Source organism: Acinonyx jubatus, chromosome C1 (genome assembly GCF_027475565.1).
Source record: "Acinonyx jubatus isolate Ajub_Pintada_27869175 chromosome C1, VMU_Ajub_asm_v1.0, whole genome shotgun sequence".
Lineage (NCBI taxonomy): Eukaryota > Metazoa > Chordata > Mammalia > Carnivora > Felidae > Acinonyx > Acinonyx jubatus.
The window spans coordinates 43144291-43171107 of NC_069381.1; the positions used below are offsets into that span (position 1 = coordinate 43144291).

At 39.0% G+C, this 26817-nt stretch overlaps 1 protein-coding gene and 1 pseudogene across 5 annotated transcripts; both read right to left on the reverse strand.

The window, feature by feature from the left end:
• Nucleotides 1–583: 583 nt before the first annotated feature.
• TMEM59 (transmembrane protein 59) lies at nucleotides 584–26788 on the reverse strand. 5 transcript variants are annotated; one of them, XM_015072358.3, is made up of 9 exons: nucleotides 26333–26613; nucleotides 22288–22320; nucleotides 21193–21298; nucleotides 19120–19214; nucleotides 16235–16387; nucleotides 14601–14682; nucleotides 13705–13789; nucleotides 10228–10336; nucleotides 584–886 (listed from the first exon to the last, which is right to left on the reverse strand). In XM_015072358.3, the coding sequence occupies exons 1-9, from the start codon at nucleotides 26519–26521 to the stop codon at nucleotides 731–733; spliced, it is 1008 nt and encodes a 335-aa protein (XP_014927844.1). In that variant the 5' UTR covers nucleotides 26522–26613; the 3' UTR covers nucleotides 584–730. The 5 variants fall into 5 exon arrangements, with proteins under 5 accessions (XP_014927844.1, XP_014927845.1, XP_053070065.1 ...); XM_015072359.3 differs by having other exon boundaries at nucleotides 13705–13786; nucleotides 26333–26611; XM_053214090.1 differs by lacking the exons at nucleotides 22288–22320; nucleotides 26333–26613 and adding an exon at nucleotides 26769–26788.
• LOC106974969 (heat shock protein HSP 90-beta-like) lies at nucleotides 2030–10221 on the reverse strand (annotated as a pseudogene).
• Nucleotides 26789–26817: the final 29 nt, after the last annotated feature.

A 26817-nucleotide genomic window follows, 5' to 3' on the forward strand; every position in this document is an offset into this window, starting at 1 on the left:
TCGAACACAGAAAAATCGTTTTTTGGAAAGACTCACCCAGCAAAAACTCTATAGCCTATACAAAATAACATCAAATGAACTTCTGAGAGAGTCATTTTTGCTTCAGTTTGTTCTCTGATCATCATATTATATAGCGATAGACATAGAACATTTCATAATTCTTTTCTAGGTTGGGTTGGGGTGAAAGGGGAAGATCTGGAAAATCAAGAGTATATTAACTCCAATTTTGGCACATAATTATTCAAATAAAATTTTAATGACTTCAGTCAATACAACTGAAAATGTAGTGTCATAAAGGGCATTTCCTGCTAAATTTCAAAATACAGCTTGTGGGCCATTTCTGAGCAGAAGCATCAAATCCTACCGAGTATTCAGTTTATTAACTAAGACGACAGATACTATCATGGTAGGAGGAGGGGAAGAGCAATGATCAACTCACACAATTTGGCTAAGAAAAAAAAAACAACAAACAAAACAATGTAAATAATAAAATAGCTACAGATATTAGTAAAATAAAAATGCAATCTCAAATATCTGTCTCTTAAATTACTAGAAAAGAAATTACAGATAAAGTTACAGCAAATACAGTCTTCACAGATCTGGGTAACTTTATTTGCAGTTTATAGTGATTTTTAAGCCCTATATCCAATGAAACCATTTTTAAAAGCTCTATGAGGAAGGGAAATTTAGATGTCTATTACCCTTTACTTTAAAAAAGAAAAAAAAAAGCTTAAATTTCTGAATGAGCAAGATTCACTTTTGCAGGTAGAGGCCCTGCTTCTTCATGGTCTTCAGCTTTAGATCTAACAACCACAAGAGAGGAAGCTGGATATCTGTTTAGCTTTTGTTCGTTCACAAATTCCAAGTCACCATAGATACTCAGCTTCTGCAAAAGAAAATCAATGCGTATTACAATAGTTAAGAACCTCTCTGAGTACATCCTCAAATAGTAATTTAATCTACAGGTATTTGGTAAAACAAAAACAAAAACTCTACCGACATTCTCAAGAATGAAGAATGCTTTTACTCAATGTTACTGATAAGTGATTCAGCTCCCAATGGATGGCCAAAGAAAACTTTTCCACATGTCCCAGCTTAAAATACATAGAGGTATAGCGACTGAGTATCAAGAAAAATTGCTCAGGTTTCAGTGGACATAAATCTGACATGCTGTGGCCTCCTTAAACCCCAGAACTAACAGGTGATAATTTGCTCTGGGGCACGGCGAGAGATACTTTCACGACCCTAATGGCATTTAGACCTTGAAGCAGTGACCAGGACCAGTTTCAGTGATCTCAAACATCCACATGGAAGAAGCTACCTAGAACAGGGTAAAAGTGTAAAATGTGTGCAGAGAAATGAATGGGAGTATATGGACACTCTGTAACCAGTAGGTATACTGATTTTGTGACTACTCTGAATTCTCAAATTCCAATTAAATATAAGGGTACAACAGAGAACTTTTCAAAAGTGTTAATTGATAAGTTTACCATCCAAGTATCCTTTATGAAAAACAACTACTTAAGAAAGTACTCCAGCAAAATAAAAGAATTCAAGAAAGCAAAACACACCGAATACAAGAAACAATAGCAGTTGAGATGACTTAGAAAATGAGAAGAAGGCTAGAACAAAACAATAAAAGGTTCCACTAAGCAGAGATATTTGGAAGATTCTCTTGGGAAAATTTTAAGTAATTCAGGTTTACATTTGCTTTTATGTGACTCTAATCACCACTGTATTTGGTTCTATTTTGCATATTTACATAATCATATAGTAAATGCTATCTACTGGATTTTAATGTTTTTAATATTTTTTAAAAGTTTTTATTTATTTGAGAGATACAGAGAGAGTATGATCAGGGGAGTGGCAGAGAGAGAGAGGAAGAAAGGAGAATCCCAAGCAGGCTCCATGCTGTCAGCACAGAGTCTGACGAAAACTCACAAACTGTGAGATCATGACCTGAGCTGAAATCAAGAGCTGGAAGCTTAACCGACTGAGCCACCCAGGCACCCTATTTTTATTTTTGAGAGAGAGCGAGCGAGAGAGAGCGAGAGCACACATGTAGGGGTGGGGGGTGGGTGGGAGGAGGGTCAGAGAGAGAGGGAGACAGAGGATCTGAAGCAGGCTGTGCACTGACAGAGAGCCTGATGTGGGGTCTACCGAACCATGAGATCATGACCTAAGCCAAAATCGAACACTTACCGACTGAGCCACCCAGGCGCCCCTGGATTTTAATTTTTCAAACTAATCTATTAGAAAAGCACAGAGGGATATATAAATAATTAATATTTACATTTTATTGTCAAGGGTCATAATAACTAATGAAAACTGAGAGATAGACTACGGGAAGAAAGGAGAAGGTAAGGAAGTATGAGGAGTTCAAGTAAATCACTAGAAGTATACAAAATTCAACATTACAAAAACAAGAGCATGGAGAGACAAGGTGAGGTGGGACAGAGTATAAGTGAACCAAGTTCCTCATTCTTCAGTAGGAAGACCTTAGATGATGTCTGAAGTTGATAAAACAAAAAATGGAAGATAAAATAGAAGATCAAAGACAAAAATAAAAATGGAAGATAAAATTAAAAAGTGGCAGCTACTTGGAAAAATTGTTAAACTATTAACTGGTTTATCTGAGAAGTGAAGAAAAGGAAGACAATTTAATTCACATGCAATTCTACAAGTTAAAAAGTAAATTAATAAATATGTATTTGGGTTTTAGGCCTCGTTCTGCCACTAACCAGTTATGGGATCATGGATAAGTTACTTAAATCACTCAAACTCAGTTTCTTAACAGAATTTGCATTTAAAAGCTGTGGCATTTACACTGTTTTCTGATTTTCTGACTCTTATCAGACTTAATACTTCAGAACAGCACGGTTTTTGTTCTTTTTTAAGTTTAAAAAATAATGCTTATTACAGTTTTTTATTTTTTTTTAATTTATTTACTTTTAGAGAGAACACAAGCAGGGGAGGGGCAGAGAGAGAGGAAGAATCCCAAGCAGGCTCTGTGCTGACTGTGCAGAGCCTGACTTAAGGCTTGAATTCAGGAAACTACGAGATCATGACCTGAGCTGAAATCAAGAGTCTGATGCTTAACTGACTAAGCCACCCAGGTGCCTCCTTATTACAGTTTAAGACATATTTACTCTACTTCCCAGGTCTTGGAAGCCTTTATCATTCCATCTTGATCATAATATTCTCAATTGTATCTCTAGTGCCTTGAACAGAGCTTGGCACATATCAAGTTACTCATAAATGTATGTGATATACTAACATGAATGTTATTAGGAGTCTTCTAAAAGCCTTTTTTCTTTGTAGAAAACTGCATCTTATTTTGCAGTTAGAATTCTGAACAAAATAAACAAAACCCCCCACAACATACATCCAAACCTAATGTCAGATGTGGGAAGAAATAGGGTTTGAGGCCCTTGGATACTGCCTTAGAAAGACAGGAGAGGAAAAAACCCACTAGGTATCAGCAGAGGGAACGAGGTAGCCCAGAGCCACTCAGGGCTACTAGGAGAGCCATGGGGACACTATGCTGAGGGCACAACTTCTGCAAGCAGAAACTCCTCATCTACTTTTTTTTTTTTTTAACGTTTATTTATTTTTGAGACAGAGAGAGACAGAGCATGAATGGGGGAGGGTCAGAGAGAGAGGGAGACACAGAATCTGAAACAGGCTCCAGGCTCTGAGCAGTCAGCACAGAGCCTGACGCGTGGCTCGAACTCACGAGCCGTGAGATCATGACCTGAGCCGAAGTCGGACACTTAACCAACTGAGCCACCCAGGCGCCCCCTCATCTACTTCTTCCACACGGGAGGCATCCTCATCACCCTCAAGGGGAGGCTCTCATCAAGAAGAGCAGCACTGGGTTCCTGTGCTGCCACTTCATCTGTATCAATGGCCGGGCCTAGTTTGACCATGAGGTAGAGACAGCTGGAGTGGGCCTGGGGATCCTCAAGTGGCAGGCCAGAAGACAGGAGTGGAGTTTCAAATACCAGCGCCACCAGATCCTTGACAACCTTATCATTCTTATGTGCCTCTGCCTTTTGGTGCAGTGTCTGCACAATGGGGTGGTCAGTGTTAAGCTCCAGGGGCTTTCTGGCCATCCTACTGCCCATTGTAGAGTTACCCCAAAGTGCCTGGGATATGATCTGTTCCGCGTTAGCTAAGTGCATTAGTCATAATGCAGCAGGGTGAAGACGTAAGCCTACTGGAAACTGTCACCTTCTTATCCAAGATTTCTTTCATGAGTTTGCAGAGGTTCTCAAACTTGGCCTTACTCTCCTCCATCTTCTTCTTCTCCTCTTCATTCTCAGGTAGCTCACGCCCTCCTTGGTAACAGACCAGACTTTTCATATCAAACTCCTTGAGCTGCTACGTGCAGTATAGTCAGTAGGCTCGGTCATCTACCTTGAAGCCCTGCTTCCACATTTGCTCCACAAGAGCAGAGTTGACAACCTGCTCTTTGTTCTCACCAGTGATGTAACAGATGGACTTCTGGGTCTCCTTCATGTGAGAGACATATTTTGACAGAGAACTCACCTCATCTCTAGACTGGGAGGTGTGACAGTGCAGCAGCTGGGAAAGGAGTTGCCAATTAGTCAAGTCTCGAAGGATTCCAAGTTTTAACTTTTTAGAGATTGGCTCATACAATTTCTTATAATTCTCCTTGTCTTCTGCCAGCTCAGAGAAGAACTCAAGGCACTTATTGACAATGCTTTTGCAAATGACCTTCGAGATTTTGCTCTGCTGCATTCTCCGGAGATGTTGAGGGGCAGGTACTCAGAGGCAACCACAACCATGGATGAAGTTGCGATACTCCCATAGCAACTCATCACAGCTGTTCATAATGAACAGATGGCGGATGGAGAATTTGTTATTTTTCTTTTTACTCTTGCTTTCGGAGGTCAAAAGGAGCCCAACAGGGGATGAACAGCAATGCTCTGAATTCCAATTCATCTTCTAGAGGTAAGTGCTTGATTACCAAGCGGTCTTCCCAGTCATTGGTAAGGCTCTTGTAGAACTCTGCATATTCCTCCTGGGTGGTATCATCAGGTTTATGGTCCAAATGGGCTTAGTCTTGTTCAGTTCTTCCTGACAAATACATTTCTCCTAAGTCTTATTTTCTTTTTGTTGTCCTTCCTGCTATCATCCTCCTCATCTGAGCCTACATCTCCAGTCTTCGGCTTCCCCTCATTATCCTTATCTTCTTTCTCACCTTTCTCTTCCTCTGCCTCATTATCAATGATTTCTCTCTCTTGTTCCTTCTCCAAATAAAGGGTGATAACATAACCTATGAACCATGAGTGCTTCTTCACCACTTCTTTGACCTGACTCTCCGAAGTACTGCGTCCAGTCTTAAAGTAGAGGATCACTTCGGTAGCCTAGCCAATGGGCTCACCATGGTCTGCATGTACAGTGAAGGAGCCTCCAGCAGAAGATTCCCAAGCATACTGCTCATCATCATTGTGCTTTGTGATCACAACCACTTTCTCTGCTACCAGGGAGGCAGAATAAAAGCCAACACCAAACTGTCCAATCATGGCGATGTCTGCACCAGCCTAAAGAGCCTCCGTAAATGCTTTAGTACCTGACTTGGCAATGGTTCCCAAATTACTTATGAGGTCAGCTTTGGTTATGCCAGCCTGTGTCCACCAGAGTCAGTGTTATGTTCCTTGGGACTGGGATGTCAATTTTCAACTTTTTAGCACTGTCCAACTTGGAAGGGCCTGTCAGGCTCTCATAGTGAATCTGGTTCAAAGCATCAGAAGCATTACTGATCAACTCCCAGAGGAAAACTTCCTTGTTGGAATAAAAAGTATTGATGACAAGAAATTAGAATCAGGCAATTTCTGCCTGGAAGGCAAAAGTCTCCATCTTCTCCACTCTTGGTACACTATCTCAGGCACCATAAAGGAGAAAAGCTACATGCACTACAGACCAGGGCGGGCAGGGACTGTGTCTGGCTCACTCTGCAACAAGGCTGCACAGGAGTTGCTCAAGAGAGATAAAACCCTTTCTAACTGACCGCCTGAAATCAGAGTATTACGATCTTGAAAAATAAGAAAAAAGGAAGCACACAGATGGGAACACTGAACAGCATCTATATCACCATCTGTTGCAACAGAAAATTTCCCTCTGATCTCTAGGAATGAATAATCCAATACTGCTACATCCTGATCTCACATGTCAAGTTTGACCTTCCTGACAAGGGCCACTATGAATGACGACTCTTTATCTTAAATGGATAGCTCAACAAGAGAAAGCGTCATGCCATGAAATTTCAAAAATGACATAAAAACTGTGAAATAGGAAAAAAGGAGAGAAAAGAGAATCAAAATCTTTACAAATGACACTGCTTCAAGATCAACCAAACAAATGAAATTCTTTGCCAACTCTTTCTGGTCATTATAATCAAATGATAAATGATGAGTACCTACTATGTGCAAAGCAGGCTAAAGATAAATTATTACAGAGCTTTCCTAAATAAGAAAAACAAAGCTGCTCGTAAGTTTCTAAGACCACACTCTTGACCTCTTTACCACAATTTTAAGCTTTGTTGTAGTGACCGAAAAGGAAGCTTTTTATATTTCATGTTTGAGCTCTCAGATACCAGATCAGTACTGAAGAGGGACTCTCAGCAGACTTAAGATTTCCTACAAACACACAGGATTATATATGTAAGTAATTTAACAACATATAAGTAGCATGGCTCACACGTGAGTTATACTTGTGGAACTTAAAATGAAGTCTCCTGTTACTATGGAGAGGGGTCAGAAATAGTTTGTGTTTCAATAATAAAATCAACAAAAAGGCTTTATGAAAGTAAAGTTTTAAAATAGGTGGCTTTTGGCCAAGAAAACCAAGTAATTTTTCTCGTGCTAAGTTTTCAGCTATTTTTTACAGTAAATAGAGGAACAAATACCAGGGACAGAGATATTTTGAAACAAGAAACAAAATATTAACAATACGTATTAAAAATTATTATTAAAAATTTTTTAACGTTTATTTATTTTAGAGACAGAGCACAAGTGGGGGAGGGGCAGAGAGAGCCAGAGACAGAATCTGAAGCAGGCTCCAGGCTCTGAGCTGTCAGCATGGAGATCGACACAGGGCTCGAACCCACAAACCATGAGATCACGACCTGAGCCGAAGTCGGACGCTTAACCGACTGAGCCACCCAGGTTTCCCAATATTAAAAATTATTTGTGCTGAAATCTGCTAAAATGGAAACACCATGATAGTTTTGGATGGTGACTGACTTTTTTGTTTCTTTATACATACTTTACAAATTTCGACAGTAAAAATATGCAATTTTTATAATGAGAAAACAATAGTTAAAACTACATTATTACTTAGCCAAAGTTTGGATTCGCATTACAAAGTAAAGCCTAAGAGCAGAGAATCTAAGCGGCTGTTTTCCACACGTTTTTCTAGAAAATCTATTTTCTTAGAAAAGCACAGGTCCTTTGAAGATGGAGCCATAATTTTGATTGTTAAGGATATGCAGTAGAGTTCTAGAGAGGGGTGAGAAAGTAACATCCATATGGCAGGTATCTGGGGGGGAATATACCAGCTGCCCACAGGACTCTGCGTGGTGCTGATGCCTTAGGTTTTATGATCACAAGCGTGTGGGGGCATATGTGGCAACAAGTGAGGTGTTTCCCCAAAGAACTTGGAAAACAGGAGAGAAAATTTCTCACAGAATTAAAGCTATACAATCAAAACAAAATTTATCAGAGCAGAGACAACACCTGAACAGAAGAGAAGATCAAGAGTCATCTAAAAGGGAGGGAAAGAGCCCCAGGTCTATAAGATGTAACCAAAGCCACGATGAGAAGCGGTCATCTCCACTAAGTCAAGTAAGGCGATAAGAGAGGAAAAACTATGAAATGTCCACCTATGAACTGTTTAGATAGGAGAGAATTTGAAGATCCTGGTGCAAAAACATGAACCACGTGGTCCGGGTGGTATCTATCTTCCTAGTGTCAAAGAGGTCCCACGGGGAGATCAGTCCTGAGATGACCCACATAATCAACTCTGCTGTTTATGATTTCAGGCTAACTAAAGACACTTCAGGGTACTAGCTTTGGAGTCAGATTCCCCGGGTTTAAATTCTGGTTCCACCACTACTGGTAGGTGACACTGGGGAAATTAAACACTCTCTTTTACAGTCTTCCTACCTGGGAAATGGGAATGATAACAGCAGCCATCTCACAGAGTTCCTGAAAGGATTCCATGTGCCAATTCAGGTAAAACACCTAGAAGGGTGTCTGCGAGAAAGTGCTCAACGTCAGTCAGGCCTGGGGACCAGGATCCAGCTTGTGGTGGACTTACAAAGTACATTCTGCCTGAGGCCAGCCATTCAGTCCTTCCCGGCAATCTCCAGACCAATCTCTATGGAATCTTGGGGATTCCAGACCAATCTCTATGGAATCTCTACGGGGAGTAAGGAGAAGGAGCTGTGCTGACACACAAAAAGCAAGGAACGAAGTGCCACAGGGTGGGTGGGGATCAACAAAGATTTAGTAATAGAGGTTTGTAGCTTTGTTGTCATGAGGGTTTAGAGAGAGCATGGGGCAGCTCTAAAGGAACAGGCCAAGGCATTCCTATGTTACATAAGTAATTTCGGTTTTATCAGGAATAAAAAAAATGAGTAAAATATGGACAACAGAACTGAACAAGAACACAAGTAGATAATGTAGCCAGAGGATGTTATTAGTATATTCATATCATAAACAGATGAGTTCTATAGAAATTTACTCATTCTCTAATACTTCCACAGTTCAAGGTTCTTCCTAATCCTAACTTTATTCATTTTGTTTAATTTCCTAAGTTCTTTTAATTACGTCAATTCCTTACAGTCCGTCACTGACAGCTTATTCTTGCCTGTACTTGGGAAAATTATCCACCCTCCTCTCTCTGCTAACCTATACCTTACTAGCCATTTTCCAAAATTCAGGTCAAGACCCCCATTATCCAAAAGCCCTCCCTGACAATCTCCACACATAGACTGTGCTTTCCTTAACACTTTATACGTTTCCTATTTGTGCCACTTTATTAGCCATGGGAAAGGTGGTATGTATACAGGAAAAAAAACAGGAGTCACAAGTCAAAAGACATGAGCTGAATTCCAGCCTCAATATTTTCATAGCTGTGCAAATCCAGGAAAGTCACCTAGACTTTGTAAGCCTATTTACTCATCTACAAAATGGATAAGAAAACCTGCTCCAGAGTATTGCTAGCCATAGAAGATACATGAAAATATTTTGAACATTTTAAAGAACTCTAAATGTTAGTTACCAACATTATCCTGTCCCAGTTTCTAGCTGCTTGTATCACACAGTATCTTAATAAAAAATATGAAATATCATAATCATTACTCATGTGTAACCTTATATTAAATAAAACCTATCTTTAAAAACTACCTTTCTAGTCTATTCAGATAAGGCTATTATTGTTCAAGCACCATGGTAGGCACATCCTAACTATTTATTCGATTCTATTTTAATTTCTCTTTCTTCTTTTAAGTCTTTTTCTATTACACTTTGGAGGCACAGGAAAACTAAAGTTTCTTTCAGTTGGATTTGATGTCAACAGACATGATTATTCTCTACACAGTCACATAAATAACTTTCTTTTCTTGAAAGCTAAGTTGAGTCACCAAATTATAGCCTTTTCCGCAAACAAAAATCCTTTACACAGTTAGGTTTCTTGGGCCAGTTAAATTTTAATTACCAAGGAAGTCACAATCGTCTTCCACCTCTGTCAGGGTTAGATTACAGCACTCAGTAACTCAAAACCAAATACTCCAGCCATGTCACTTCTAAAGCAGCAATTCCTGCTGAACATCTGTGGCAATTAATTTAAAATTTTAAGTAGTTCTACAAGTCTTCCTTCTTACATATCACCTTAGAAACTGGTATCACCAGGTTCTCTCTATGCTCAAAACACCAGGGAAAGAGAGAGACACCTTACTCAAACCAGCCAACACATGTGTCACTCTGGTAGCATCACAGAGCACTGGGAACAGTGATTCTTCTGCTGCAAACCTGCCATTTCCATGGGTGCCGACACGCATCTGTGTGATTAAAACCACCTAATCTCTCATTCCATTAACAGAGAGGCCTTGTTCCTCTAGTTAACAAATAAGGCGTTCAAAACAGTAAATCATATGGCTCATACTTCAAACGGCCAAAGGGCTGGAATTAAATTTACCTCAGAGGGAACGTACTGCTCCACAGCCGTGGCAACAGTTGCACAACAAATCCAGAGCAGTACCATCACCGAGAGGACGAGAGTCGTGGTTAAAATCCATCCAGAGTTACTGAAAAACAAGTTAGTCATGTTAAAATTTCCTAATGTAAAAAGAAGGAGATTCTTAATAATTAAAGGCAATCAACCTGATGCATTTAGTTTAATAATACAATTAAAACTTCACATGTACTACCTTTAAAACTATTTGTTAGATTTTTTTTTAAAAACATTAATTTATTGTTGAGAGAGAGCAAAAGTGGGGGAGGGGTAGAGACAGAAGGAGACACAGAATCTGAAGCAGGCTCCAGGCTCTGAGCTGTCAGCACAGAGCCCAATGCTGGGTTCGAACCCATGGACCAATTTACAAAAGCGCATCTATTATGAGACATTCTGTACCCATTATAGCATACCTTAGTAAAGAGACAGTTAAATTTCTCTTATGTTTAAAATATCATAAAATTGGCCAGTTACAAGAATTAGCAACTGAAGTTTTTTCTATAACTGACCTATTGTTTGCCAAACAATAATAAAAACAAAAGTCAAGCTATTTTTAAATATCTAGTAGTCCAGTTCTGAATAAACTGATACTTAAGGCAGGTAGTCTGATTTTCACATCTGTGCTCACCCGATACTGCCTGATAAAAGGTCTATACTTACCACTGTAACCCATTTACTTGATGGTTTGCCAACACTTGAACATGCTAAAGAAAGGCATGCGGAGTCACTGTGTGTGGGCAAAAGAGGTGGACACTGAAAAATGCACTGCATCTAAAAGCAGGGAACGTCTGTATGATGTTTTAAGTATTCCAATTTAGCAAGATAACAGTAGACAACATTTTTCGTGAAAAAAAACAACAACAACACCCACTTTACATATCCCAGCCCTAACCCGAGTACTAAGGAATTTCCTGCCACGAAATGAGAAGAATATACTTGATATCTGGATTCTAGTGACAACTAGTTAAGCCAGAAAACAGGGGCTCAGTGTACAATCAATCTGCTTCTTCAACTTCCACAATAAAACGATCCTACAGATTCTCAACTATCTCTTCTCTCTTCTGTTCAGGAGTTACCACAGTTCTCCAATCTGATCTTCTATCCTTCACATAGAAGCCTCTTCCTAATACTTAGATTTGATTACTTGCCTGCTCCTGTCTAGTTCCTGTCCACCTGGTTTGGTCAAATCCCCGATTCTCCTGACTCTCCATACATAGTAATACACTTTATGTATTTAGTAGGAAGCCAGCATAACTGGAAAAAAAATTAAATCTGCTACAACTAGCAAAACTCTCTATTCATTATTTAAGACTTATTTCTATTTCCTTTGTCAATCCTCCCTTTGAAGGTATATTCCTTGTATTCTGTATATGAGAGATGTGTATGTGTATGTGATACACAGCAATCACCACTGTTGACGGTTTGCATGTCTGTCTCTACCATATTAGACCTGAGAACTCCATAGAGTCAGAGACTGAAATTCTTTCTTTAGGTTCAAAGTCCCTAACACGGTTCTTGGTACACAATAGACTCTTTGAGAAGAAACGGCAAGTGGAAAAATGAGTTGACCTCAATTTCCATTCTAGAAGCTAAGGGTACCTCCATAACAGCTATACAGTACAATAAAAAGCACTGCAGAGAAGAGCCAGATTCCACTGACTGGCCAGGTGATCTTGCATTCATCATGGAAAACTCATGACCCTTTAGAAAAGACAACTATAGCGGAACAGGACAAGTAAAAGATGTAGGTTTAGAAAAGCTAGGTTTGAACTTTAACATAGTGGGTATATATAACCTTAGGGGTGGGCAATTCACCTCTGACCCACCTACTTATCACAGTGTACTGTTCTAAGAGCCAAATGAGCTCACTGAGGGGGGGAAAACATTAAAAAAAAAAGAGTATTTTTTATTAAAATGTAGAATACTATTATAATTCATGTTTGTGCACAGAAATTTCTAGGCATTAAAACTCTAGTTATAAAGTTACTTCTTTCATAAATTAAACATTTACAAAATTACTTCTAAAATGTTAGATTTAAAAGAACTACATGAAATATAATGATAAAATGCTAAAGAATGTAAGTCACCAATAAGCTACCAGGTAGTATATTATTGAGAATAAGCTGTAACTCAAGATTAGGTGATTACTTAGGTTTCCTAAGACCAGCAAACTACAACAAAGATCCTAAATATTAGAGAGAGGAAAAATTGCCCATATTCTGCCAAGGTCCAAAGCAGGTTTAGAGATGAAAGGAAGGGAAAATTTAAAGTTAAAGCCCCATTTTCTTACCCAGTCTTTAAAGAATTTGGTAAAAGGTATTAATTTTTAGGTGCCAAATAACCCTACTGACACCTGACAAAACCTGTCGAGAAACTATTTCTATTGTAAGAAATGACAGAAGTGGGCAGTTTAACTACTGCAGTGTTACACTTGAGACAGAACAGCATATACTGGAGTATACACACCGTGAGGGCAGGCATTGGTTTACCAAATGCTTTGTCTGGTGAGTAGATGATTATCAGTAAGTGCTCCAGGCCACTGTCTTTATCTTTTTTTTTTTTTTTTTTTTGGAGGGATGGAGGTGGATATAGGGGGAGAGCTCACATCAGAACTCTATGGAGGAGAAGAAGCATACGTATTTTTTTCATGTTTTTATTTATTTTTGAAGGAGAGAGAGAGAGAGACAGAGCATGAGTGGGGGAGAAGCAGAGAGAGAGAGGGAGACACAGAATTCAAAGCAGGCTCCAGGCTCTAAGCTGTCAGCACAGAGCCCGATGTGGGGCTCGAACTCACAAACTGTGAGATCATGACCTGAGCCGAAGCCAGGCGCTTAATCCACTGAGCCACCCAGGTGCCCCAGATGGCTATGTAGATAAAAACAAAATCCAACCCCAAACCATTCAGACATACTTTAAAGCTTATTTTAAACGTCTGGAGAAGCACATTTCTTAACATAATAAATCAAGGAATCTTAACAAGAACAAAAATGCTTTGGTATTGTGAAAAAAACTACCTGCTTGGGTTTTATTACAGTAGTATATTACCTTTTAAACAAACTAAAATATCCCAAAGTACAAGTTTGGTAGGAAAAGGGTTTTAAAAAAGTTTCTTACTTTTGAGCAGCTTGTATAATTTTATTTTTTCATATTTTACTTATTTATTTTGAGAGAGAGGGAGAGTGTGTGTGCGCACGAGTGGGGAGAGGCAGAAAGAGAGGGACAGAAAATCCCAAGCAGGCTCTGCGCTGTCAGTGCAGGGCCCAACGCAGGGCTCGATCTCATGTACCAGGAGATCGTGCCCTGAGCTGAAATCAAGAGGTGGATGCTTAACTGACTGAGCCCCCAGGTACCCCAAATATAATTTAAAAATAATAAAAAGGAATGCATCTGCTACAAGCCAGATTCTATTTCCTCTACATATAAATAAACAGGAATACGTACAGAGAGAGACATCTTAAAAAGCCATCACTTTCTCCATCTTCAAGATAGTTCCTATGTGTTTGAGAACTTCTCATTTGCAGATCTGCTGAAATAACAAGGTACAATTTATGACATCCTGTATCCCAAGGGCTAGCCTCAGATGACTACCCGTAGATACGTTCACTGTACAGACACCCAGTTGTTTTTATAAGTGTAATCTCATACGTTGGTAATGAATGCAAGTTCCTCCGGCACATTAAAAACCAAATGGATATTCTACCACGTTATGGATTTCCTATTTTATTTCCAAATTCTTACTGACGTTGCTTTCTGTTTAATTACATTCTGTTTAATTCTAATTACAAAATAATTAGAAAATTAATTAAATCAGTATCTAAAATAAGGTATGAGCCAGTACATTTTAAAAGGTGAGCTCAGCTTTAGGTTGATGTTTTATATTCCTGTAAGTTAAAATTTATTTCTAGTCTAAAAGTAAATAGAACAGGAACTCACACCTTCAGGCTGATTTCACTGTTTGGTTAGCATATTACGAAATATCACAATATCTTACTAGTTTATAGTCAAAATATCCTTCAAAGCCAATTACATGTTTTTATACTATTGGTTCTCAAAGTGTGATCTCCTGACCAGCAGCATCAACAAAATCTGGGAACTTGTTAGGAATGCAAATTCTCAGGTCCTATCCCAGATCTAGTAAATTGGAAACTTGGGAAGTGGGGCTCAGAAATCTGTTCTAACAAGCTCTCCAGATCCTAATGCAAGCTAAAGTTTGAGAACCACTGTTTAAGAGTTATTTGTTCACTTTCTACTAGTATAAGAATAATCATACAACTAATTCCAGACCACAACCAGATTTGCTAATGTTGTTATCCCAAGCTACTGGAAATAAAACTTACAGGACATTTTGCTTAGCGACGATTCTTTCAAATTTGTAGGCTCTTGCTCCAACTGTGGTGCATACTGGATTTCTGGCTTAGACTAAAATGATAATGAAAGCAATTAAGCCATTTGTACTTCTTATGCTTTTCTAAGTAACAAGTTCTATAACACATCATCTGTATAAACATTCGAATTGAGAAAAAGTAACAGAAGTATGGTATAAAAAATAAAACACATTTACCACAATATATTTTAATTGCACTTCCTAAACATCAGATCGAGTGCCTTGCAAAGAAACAGACAGATTTCTGGCATCATCAAGTATCTAGTCAGTTTAACTTTCTGACAACATTAAAAAAATTAAAAAGCAGGGACAAATGACAACATACTGCATTAAATATCATACCCTGCAAAAATGAGTTCTAATTCTAGTTGAAAAAAGAATAATTTAGCAGGCTGCTGAAATTTTGGGCTACACTAGTATTCTCTCTATTTTTCTCATCTGAAACATTCCATTCTTCCCCCAGTATGAGTAACTCATACATTATAGCTAAACACTCCATACTTTACATCCTCTATGGCGCACAGACCCCCTGGAGTGGGGGTTTCTCCATTGTAGTTACACTTGATACAAAGAAACAAAGCTAATCTCACATCCAATCAGGAATGAATGAGGGCTCTACTCTCACATTCAACTCAAGCTTTAAAAGCTAATTAGCTTTAGGACACAGAACTTATTCACAAATTTAAAGAGAAAAAAGTCCTTCTGTGTTTTACTTATTACCAAATTATGTACAGAGGACCCAAGGCTCAGGATAGTGCTAAAAATTACATGGTAGCCTTACAGTGAGCCATTCTATTAGCAACATTAAAAGGTTTACTTTATTACATGGGGTAAAGTGCCACAACATAGTTTGTGGTACATTTGAGGAATTTAAGTACCAAATTAAAAGGAAGATAGCATGGTAGGGTGTGATATATGCCTGAGAGCGAAAAGTGACCTGTCTTAAGTCTAATTCTCTTACCTACTGGCAGGGTGATCTTAAAAAGTTAGACTGTTTCCTTATCAATAAAATAGGGATGATACAACCTCAGGAAGGTATGCAAAGATTTGAGATAATATATGTAAATGCCTAGTACCTAAGAACCTTCAAGAAAAGCAGCTATTATCATCACATCACATGGTAAATAATGAGGTAGGAGAAAAGTTACTTCTCTAGGAGGCAATATGCTTCTTTAACAAGCTCTTACAAGAATTATGAGAAAAAGCACTATAATAAAAGCTAAAAATTATGTCATATTGCTTTTCTTTAATATCCGTATGTGATATACAGACATGCCATTATTTACATTCAACGTATATTTATTATTATCTCTCATATCTAGTGGTTTCATTTCATCAATTTAACCACTATAAAATTTAGAAGACTCAGAATTCTTGTTAGATAAGGATCAGCGGGGCTTCCACAGGCTTCCAATGGGTAGACAGAAGAGTAAGTCACACTGTGCCCTGATGCCCAATGTTTTAATGTAGGTCAAATTAGTAATTATTATTTGATGATGTATATGGCGCTATGCCAAGACATTCATTTAAGACATGTACATTTACTCTTGTCAGTATTTAGATGAATCTATGAAGCATAGTCATTACCTGGAATATCACTATTTTTCCATCATCAGCTTGAAGATAGAAAGTCCAGGAAGAGGTTATGAAGCTCTGTGCAGAGTCCATCATGTCACTCCAGAATGACCTTACCAGAGTTAGAGGGAAAAGTAGATGCATTTTTGGCATCAGGGACATGAGCTTCAAAAAAATAAAATAAAATCATATATTATTTTTATATATGTATATTCAAGAGAACAAACTTAATCAACATTCCTCAAATCCTGATTGAGACAGAGAATAAAAAGTTAAGTGATTCTACTAGCATTAAACTCTTAGTTATCTATGCCAATTAACTGTGATAAAGCTTAATATCCCAGGCTACTTTATCACCAAACACACATATAAACTACCTGTCACCTCTATCAGGCTTTTGAATTAGGTCCCAAAATACATTTTGGAGAATCTTCAGATTTGATTAAAAAAGGATTAGCAAGGACTCAAGAGATAGAAGGGGGAGGGAGAAATTATACCATCCTCATCTTACACGTTTTCATGTAAAATAAATCATTCTAGGGGCGACTGGGTGGCTCAGTCAGTTAAGCATCTGACCTCAGCTCAGGTCATGATCCCACCATTTGTGAGTTCGAGCCCTGCATTGGGCTCTGTGCTGACAGCTCAGAGCCTGGAGCCTGCTTCAGATTCTGTCTCTCTCTCTCTCTCTCTCTCTCTCTCTCTCTTCAGATTCTGTGTCTCCCTCTCTCTCTCTTCAGATTCTGTGTCTCCCTCTCTCTCTCTGCCCCTCCCCTGCTCACACTTGCATGCACTTTCTTTCTCTCAAAAATAAATGAACATTAAAAAAATTTAAAATAAATCATTCTACAATGAACGCTGATGGAAAAGGGGAAGGAAAAAAATCAATCAAAAGAATATATGCATAAAATGTAAGACATCTGTAATAGGGCAGGGTGAGGGGAGTATTTATGGGCTATATATATTCAGCTCCTAATATATAAGCTACTCATTTTAACATTAATTGGTTTCATGTCCTCATTCCCCCAGTTCTGACTTCTTTGCTTATTTATTAGCAGCAGTGGGCCCCTCTAGAGCACGAGTATGAGATACCATTTGCTGAACTCTAGAGATAGCTTTCGTTCTGCTGTATTTCAAGAGAGGCATTACGGGGTAAGAGATCAGTTTTTAGAATCAAAAGACCTATATTCATGATCCAATTTCCCCACTAATTACTGTGAAATCTTTCATTGATTAATTCACCAAACGAGTATTCACTGAGATTATAAATTTTAGGATATCAGGGACCATGTGTATTTTATACATCAACGTACACCTGTGTTTAATCTGTGTAATCTATATAGGACAGGTTAAAAATAGGGTAACACATGTATATGGAGAGAGGCACCTAACCCAAACCAGAGTGAGAAGTGGTTAAGGCTTCACACAGGAAATGACACCTGCCCTGAATCAAGGGGATTCAATAGAAGGATGGAGAGTAGAAGAAACAGAAGCACGTAATAACTCATCGTACTGTAAAAATTAAGAACTGTCCACTACGTATACAATTAAGAGAAAAAAAACGACTCTTAAAAATTAGAAAACATGTTTAACATTAATCATATTAAGAGAAACATAAATTTAAACTACCTTAAAAGTGGTACATTTTCAGGAGTCGGGGAAGGGGGGAAGGAGGAAAGGAGTGGGTATGGGATTTCTTTTTGGGGTGATAAAAATTCCTGGAATTAGATAGTGATGATGGTTGCATAACTTTGTGAATATACTAACAACTATTGAATACTTTAGAAGGGTGAATTTTATAGTATGTGAATTATACCTTGAGTTAAAAAATTGGTAAAATTCCACAAAGAGCAATTTTGCTCTATTTCTCAAAATTAAAAATACAGATACCTCTTACTCAGCAATTCGACTGGTTTTATTCTATTCGTATAAATGTGCAAAGTAGGCAACATCACTTATAAATGAAAAAGATTAGAAACAAGGTACATTTCCAAATAAGAGACTGCTTAAATAGACACATCTATAATGGATTATGCAGTAAAAAAAAAAAAAAAAAAAAAAAAGAATGATTAGACATTCTTTGTGTATACTTGTATTTTAAAAAAAGAAAGAATATCTGTTTCCTTGTATATGCATAAAATACCTGTCTTGGTAACACTTGCTACATTAATGGAGAAAAACTGAATGATTAAGAGATACAGGGGTACGAGATATTTCACTACATACTCTTTTTACCTTTTGAGTTCTTTACCATGTAAGTATATTTACTCTGAACAAATTTTTTCCAGTATGTTTGGAGGACAGAGTATGAAGGGTGGGGAAGAGAGATGACATAAGAGAGGAAATCAGGAGCCAGGCTGTGATAAGTGGTTTGGACTTACTCCTGTACGTAATGGGAGGTACTGGTACTGAAGAATATAATATAGGAGAATAACATGATGAGAGTTCCATTTAGAAAATAAACATCTGAACAAAGACTAAAGGATGGACTAGAAGCGGGTAAAGTGGGAAAATAGTTTGGAAGTTTAGTAATACAGATGAGAAATAATGATGATTTAAGGAAGTAAGGCAATGGCAGTTGGGGTGGAAAAAAATGACTCTGAACTATCAACTTCTCTGAGCCTCAGTTTTTTCATATGCAAAATGGGGATAATATAGTGGACCGAGAGGAAAAACGAAAGAGATTATGGATGTGAACAGAACTTTTGGAACTTTTAACAGTAAAGCATTATACAAAAGTAATCATGCAGTTGAGTTTTCTATTTGCAAACATACAATTTGTTTGCTGAAAACTAATTATAAAATATAACACTAAAATAGTATCAAGTGGGCGATAAACACTTCAATACAAGTCAGTGCAATTTAAGCAGGCAATTTTGAAAGGCAGTATTGTTTCGTACTTGTTCTTGTCTCAGTTCAGCGAATGGCAGCTGATTCTGGCAACCAAGATGGCAAGCATATTGCTCATCAGATTGGGAATATGCTTCTGTACATGCTGTAAGAGAAAAACAGTCAAATTACAAGGAAAAAGAGAGAGAGGAAAGAAGAAAAGGAGAAAGAAGGAAGAAAAGAAAAGGGGGAAGGATAGAAAAGAAGGGACTTGGCATTTTATATAAAAATTTCTTATACTTAAAAAGCACAATATGAATTCTCAAATTTGGTAATAGTAGCAAATATATTATTGTTAATAAACCCCATATCTTCTACCTCTCACATGTCTGATGTTTCGGGTATAAATCTACTGATTACACACTCAGGCTCAGGCTATATGATAACATTCATAATAAGGGAATCCTCACAGCTAAGGTTGTAAAGTGGAAAAAACAATGGTCTGGCATAAGTTTTGGCTCCATACACACTTGGCTTGTATGTGACCTGGCCTGTGCTGTTTAACCTCTCCAACTATTGACTTCTATATTTTTAAAATGGAAATAGCATCACCTACTTCATGGAGTTGAACAAAACAATATATTTTAATGATCGACACAAACGTATGATATTACTGTAAAGAATTAGATCACTTGGCTGAGAATCAAGGGTATTCCCATGGCAAGGAAAAACAAAACAAAGCAATCAGCCTAACACCCTAAATTCTGAGAAACTGAACTTAGAAAATGTTCTATAGTAGGATTCTGAAGTTGAAATGAGTATATACCCTCTCATTTAGCTCACTAGAGCCATTTCTTTCCTGTGACATAGAACACTTTACCACTATAACAATCTTTTATTTCTTTCCAACCCAGTCATGCATTTGTAATATACTTCTCAAAGGTGTTAGATCATAAACTGAACTGCACTAAGCAAACAAAAATATGGCCAGTTAGGAGACTGAGCCATAAAAAGTAAGGTTATGATACCAAGGAGACTGGATAGGAGTCATGGCATAGTGATAGGGAGAAGAGAGGTACTTCCTGCTACACTGAGGAAACAGCATGATGTAATGAATGGAGAAAATTCCATTACAGTTCTTTAAAAAGTTAAATGTCAGTTTTGTCTCGATTACAGGCTTCTTTTATTAAACACATCTCTTTCAGCAAAAGGTAAAAACAGTGGTTTAAGAGATGACAAAGACTTTGGTTACTTCTTTTATCGGCATGACCCACAAAGAATACACTATTAAATAGTGAGTCAAAGGCCTGATTCAGTAAAAAAAAACAAAAACTTGGAGCTAAATTAACTGGCCTATGATTGAAAGGCTTTGGAAAATTATACTATCCACTGAGAAGGTAGTGATGAATTATGAGAAGGGTAATTACTACTGCATTTAAACCAAATGCTTGGTTAAACAAAGGTGTCCTATCCATAGTACAAAATAAATATTGTCTCAACAAACAGAAGTATCCCCTGCTTTTCGGAAGTTCATAGCTATTTTTGCTAACCAAAAGAAATCAAAAGAGGATTTGTGCTTTTCAAAAAAGAAAGCGAAAACAGCGTCCAGCAAGTGTTCGGTAGTGAGCCCCCACAGAGGCAGAGCACGCTCAAGCAGCAAGAGCGGCACCACCAACCTCCTTCCCTGGGAACTACGCTCAGCATCTCAGCATCAGGCCACCATGGCTTTGAACTGTGTGAGCATCTGTGTTTTATCTTGATTTATTTTGTGCATCTGTTAGCAAGATGTGTCCTAAAGTATCAGAAAAGCCTAAGAGAGGTTATTTTTTGGGTCTAAAAGCACTCAAAAATTTTTCCATGTAAATTAAGGGGAATTGCTTTGCTTTATGCCATTGTGGCTTATGAAAGGTTTCATAGGAACACTCTACTTTCATACAGCGGGGACTCCTACAGATGAAATTTAAAGCCCGTGAAATTTCTAGCAGCTGCTGCTACAACTCTGACTTCATAATAATTAAAATATGCACGAAATTAGTTTAAACAATATGCTTGCCATTTTCTGAGGAAAAGACATAAAGAGCATAACATAACCCAAAGAAAGCAGAATGTTATATATTGTTGATATCATTAGCATAGCATCTTACCAGATTCACATTCCATTTTGGTCCGATTTAAATCAATTCCATCATCCACAAATTGACAAATTGAAAACAGCCTGCAACCTCTCTGACATGCATACAACTCCTCTTCCTAGGGAGTTCAAGAAGAAGGAGGATTACCAAAAAATAAAACAGTACTTTTCTCTCAGGGAAAAGAAGTCAAAAAGAAAGCAAAGTTAGTAGGGTTTATTATAAACGGTCCAATAAAATTTTATAACTGAAAGAAATATGATAGGAGCCAGGTGATTGATACCTAAGACCTTTGCCATATAAAGAGGCTTTAGTTTCTTATTTTAAAAGTGACACCCAAGAAAAAAGCCTACTGGGTAAAAGTATCACCTTTTTCCAATATTCCAAGGTCACATTTTATGGGGAAAAAATTGGAGATAAAAACAACAGTGACATCATCAGAAATTTAGCAGAGGTGGAAATGAGTGAGCAAGTACCTTAGGATGAATAGCATACTTCTGCCACATAAATATTTATACAAATCATCAGGCTTCTCAAGAAAAAGTAGTATGACTGGCTTCACATAGCAAATAGTGTCATAAAGGCCCCCACAAAGTGAGGCACACAGCTATAAAAATGCTTACATGAAAGGGTTATTGAAACTTGGCTTACTTTAACTGAAAACACAAACGAGAGCAACAGTGTGGCATATGAGAAAGGCCTTTAGGATCAGCCAGACCTGGACTAAAATCCTCTGGGCGAGTGATGCTGCCGAAGTTACTTTACCTACTTAAACCTCAGTTTTCTCATCATAAAAGGGGATAATAGCTATAAATGATCTCCAAACCCCTCAACAATGCTGGAAGATACCTATTCCTAGTATAGTGGCTGGGACACAAATGGTTCTCAGTAAAGGGTAGTAGTGTTAATCATAACAGATTTTTAAAACAAAACAACGGTTGCAGGCATCATTGTATATCTATGGGAGCTCAGGACAGGGTAGATTTTTCATTACCAGAAAATGTTAGCTGCTTAATAAGACTAATGACGATGTCGATAGGTTTTTCTTAGAGGAAATATATACAGTATTTGAAACAAACCAGTACATGTGGGGGAACCCCCTCAACTTACTGTGTGATCCACTGTGTACAAATTGGCAGGCACCTAATAAGGAAGCAAACAGCATGTGCATATACCAGTTAGCAACCAATGAACACAAAGGTATGCATTTCTTTCCAGTAGAAGGATCAGTAAAATTTATGCAGCAGCAACAATCCATTCAGAAGAGATGGCTGCAGTCTAATATTAAGCAGTTGTTATCAGACAACTTTGAAGGTGGCATATACTTGGACCTCGGTTCTAGTTGCATTTACTGTTAAGGCGAAACTGAAAGAATTTTAACAATTAAGATAAATTTCATACCTGAGTAGCTTTTGCAGCTTTGGAAAAGTGGAAGAATTCTCTTACGTATTTGGAGTACACGTTTTCTTATATTGCAAAGGAAGCCTGAGCTCATTAGTAGGAGCTATATTGCATGCCATTTCATTTTCAGGTATGTTTTCTTTTGTTAAACCAAGCCAATAAGCCCTCCAGTCCCATTTTCAAGGGACTATGGCATGATGAAAAGAGCCAGGGTCCAAGAATCGGTCCTGGTTTGAAGCTCAGCCTCACCACTTATTCTGTACAATCCTGGGAAGGTGACAATTTCTCTCACAGTCTCAGTTTCTTTGGTTGTAAGCTGGGGACAATACTCTTGAATCAATCTTATGATGGGGATTATATATTTTATATCCACAATATCATGAATATTATGCTATACTATCTAATAAATAGACACAACAATAATATATTCAACGAGTACCCACAATGTGCCAGGCACCATGCTAACACCTAAAGTATTATACAATATCCAGCACAGAGTAGGTACTCAGTCGGTAGCTATTAAGAATCCTATCCCAGGGGCGCCTGGGTGGCTCAGTCAGTTGAGCATCCAACTTCGGCTCAGGTCATGATCTCACGGTCCGTGAGTTCGAGACCCGCGTTGGGCTCTGTGCTGACAGTGCAGAGCCTGGAGCCTGTTTCGGATTCTGTGTCTCCCTTTCTCTCTCTGACCCCTCCCCCACTCATGCTCTGTCTCTCTCTGTCTCAAAAATAAATGAACATTAAAAAAAAAAAAGAATCATATCCTTACTCCAACTAAGTGTTTCATGTACTACATAATATTATTGTTCTAAGTAAATGTTTCATGCTCTATGTATCTCAAATTATTGGCAAACTAATCTAAAATATATCTCCTCTGATTTAGAGCACAAGGAAATGGTGCTCCCCACCAAAACAAATACCAGATAAATAATTAGAAGGCACTTCAATGATACTATCTATAGAATATACACATTTTCTTTCCCAGAGCTAAGTCGAGCTAACTATTCTCATTATTCAGCACCACTGATACTATAGGTACCAAACGGGTTTTATGACATATAGCAGAAGAAATAACTACCTGTTGTCATCTGTTAGGCACTGTGATAAGAGTGCCACATACATTATCTTTAATCATCACACCAGCTCTGCCAGGTGTCAGGGTTTTGTTTTTGTTTTTGTTTGTTTTTTTACAGCTGACAAAATGAAGTCATGAGAAGTTAACTGATCAGCAAAAACACACAGTAAAAGTGGAGCTGGGAATGGAACACAGGTTTATATGGTTCCAGAGCCCCCACTCTGTTTAAAAACAACCAGGCTGCACGGGATGCCTGGGTGGCTCAGTTAGTTAAGCATCTCACTGCGGCTCAGGTCATGATCTTGCAGTTCGTGGGTTCAAGCCCTGGATCAGGCTCTGTGCTGACAGCTCAGAGCCTGAGCCTGCTTCAGATTCTGTGTCTCTCTCCCTCTCTCTCTGCCCTCCCCCCCGCCACTCTCTCTCTCAAAAATAAACATTAAACAACAACGACAAAAAATGACCAAGCTGGTTCTAATTAGTTTTGTTGTTAACATAGGTCTCTCCTATTTGGATCCAGACAAATGACACAATTGCACTGCTGAGGAAAGTGAAATGGTAACTACATAGTAATTTTAAAATAATTACTTACAAACAGGTCAAGTGTTCTACTTTCTTGCAACAAATAATTAATTCTGAAAAAGAGTCATTAAAATGACCCTATCTTCCAGTTGCACATACCAGACTAGAAAGGCTATGTGAGCTTCTAAATTCATCTCATTTCTGGTAACACACAAGGCTTTTTCCTGAACTGCAAAGCACAACAATTCAGAGGGCCAACAGAAATCAGTGAAGTAAATTAAAAATTTTAAATATAACTTTACTAATAGAAGGCAGCACGTTGTAGCCAGTTTTAGGACTGAATTCCTACTACTCCACTACTTCTTGGCTATGTGGCCTTAGACAAGTCACTTAACCTTTCAGAGCCTCAACTGTAAAGCCCTACTTTGCATGCTTGTGAGAATCAGGGATAATGGGTGTAACTCTCTCATCACACTGGCTCACAGAGAGTAGGCAGTTAATAGATTTTAAGTTGATCTAACATACAGGGAGCCAGATGACTTAGAGTTCCTGGTGAGAACAGCTTTAATAAATAAGCAAAAATGACTTACAGATATCACATCAATTGTTAAAAATTGTTAAACTGTGGATATTATAAAAGTACCTGAAGTTTCCAGAAATGTTTCTATTACTTAATTACTCTCCGAGCATTCTGGGTCACACTACAAGTTTGCTAAGAAAAGCTCAAAAAGGGGGGGAAAAAAAAACCACAACCAAACACTAGGTTACAAAATAAGTCTCCACCCAATGCCAGGCCAAATCAATATTAGTGAGTTTCCTCAATCTTGATGAGAGGTTTATAAGCAGAGAAGAAAGTAATGTGTTTAGGGGCAGTACACACTGATTTAAGCCTGGAAGTCAGAATTTCTCATTTCTCTCTTGATTGCTCTATTAGTGTCTGACTGAAAACTTTAGGGTAATCTCTCCCACACTTTTTCTTGAAAACTGACAATCCTCAAGCCATGTAAAATCCTGCAGTAAGCAAGATATAGGGGAAGTGAAAGCATTTAGAGCTTTTCATTTCAAAGACCTGAAAGTATTTTGCCAATAAGAAACATCCTAAACTTCAGTAACCTTGTCCTCATGGTCACTTTGTAGTCTGAGAGAGCAAACAGGGCTAGCCACACGGTAAGCCAACAGCACAGAAGAGATGAAGGGAAAACAAGGAGAAAAAGGCCAGAAACATGAGCAAGAGCTCTTATAAAAAAAGCAGTGGGGGGAGGGGAGCATAGATCCAAAATTACATATGGGAAAGGGTGGGGAGTCGCCACGCAATTGACCATGTCGAGTAAACAGAGTTCCTAACCTGAAAAAAACAACTTGAGGAGTGGAATGGAATTAAAGGAAAGGCATCACAGATGGGTGCACAAGGAGTGAAAGCTGGGTCACTCCCCTCCGTAAACTGGGACCCTGACCCCCCCCCCCCCCCGCCCCAGGGGCAGTCTCATTTCTATACTCGCTCCACAAATCCCCCCTGTCTTCTGCATTGAACGGTTACGTTCTTTGAATGCAGAAACCTAACTGCTTCTTCTCTAAGCCATCCCAAAGCCCTAGTGGCAGCGTCCTGCACACAGTAATTCAACACAAGCTGAAAGCCCTTCCCGGGCGTCTCACAACTCCTAGGGCTGACTTAATACGTTTCATACCACAGTGGAATTGTCTACTTGTCGGACTCCCAGAATAGACTGTGCGCTCCCAGCCCGGAGAAGCGCTCAGTAAACATTGGTTACGAACTAATCTTTTGTGGGTTTGCATATCTGCTCCTCCCCCGCGACCGTCCCTTAAGCTCGTTGAAGGTGAAGACCCTGCATTAATCATCCATACCCTGCATTAATCATCCATAGCCGCCTCGCAAGCTCCAGAAGAAAGAAGTCCTGTCTTTTTCATCTTTGAGTCCCCCCCAGCCCATATTATAGAATAGATGCAGCACAAACTTCCCATTAATTACAGCAGGAGCGGGGTGTGGGGTAGAATTAGGGAAGAAAACAGGAGCTACACAGGTGGGAGACAGAGGTTGAAGGGTGTGGGTTCGACACCCAGGTTCCCAGAGCTGACAGATGTGCGGGAGAGCGGAGATGGGCAACCAGGGGAGGATTGTAGCCCGGTTCGGACGGGCCCTACCTTGGGGTAGGTATGCAAGGGGAAGGTCAACTGACAGGCCCGGTGACAAGACGCCGTATCACCCAAGATCGAGTCAAACGCTTCAGCCGAAGCGGTCCCCGAGCCTCCGGCCAGGGCCATGGCCAGCAGCAGCAGCGGCGGGAGCCCCAGTTGGGCCCTGACCCAGAGGCTCCCCTTCGACGCCGCCATTTTGTTTCCCTCTGTCACAGCAGCTCAGCTTGTTGCTGTTTTCTTTTCAGGTTTTCCTCCGCCTTCCGGGGCCAGCCCCTTCCCCGCCCCTCAGGCCGCCGCTTCCGCCTCCGCCGTCTCCTCAGCTCCGCCCTGAGCCCACCCCGCGCCCCGAAACTGCCGCCTTCCGCCCCACCTCCAAATCTACGATCTTCTCTTAGGTTGGTAAGAAGAGATGGATCCAACCATCGCGAGTATTAGAACGAACCGGCATTCCCTGACTCCTTTCCTCCGCGGGGTACGCTGGGGGATGTAGT

Bases quoted from the DNA above. Each gene is read 5' to 3' on its own strand.
- TMEM59 (XM_015072358.3), bottom strand. From the start codon at position 26,521: ATGGCGGCGTCGAAGGGGAGCCTCTGGGTCAGGGCCCAACTGGGGCTC. The intron at 21,299-22,287 runs GTAAGTTGAGGG...TGAACTCCCTAG, and splicing joins TGTACACAGTGGATCACACA to GAAGAGGAGTTGTATGCATG. The intron at 14,683-16,234 runs GTAATGACTATG...TTATCATTTTAG, and splicing joins GAAAAATAGTGATATTCCAG to TCTAAGCCAGAAATCCAGTA.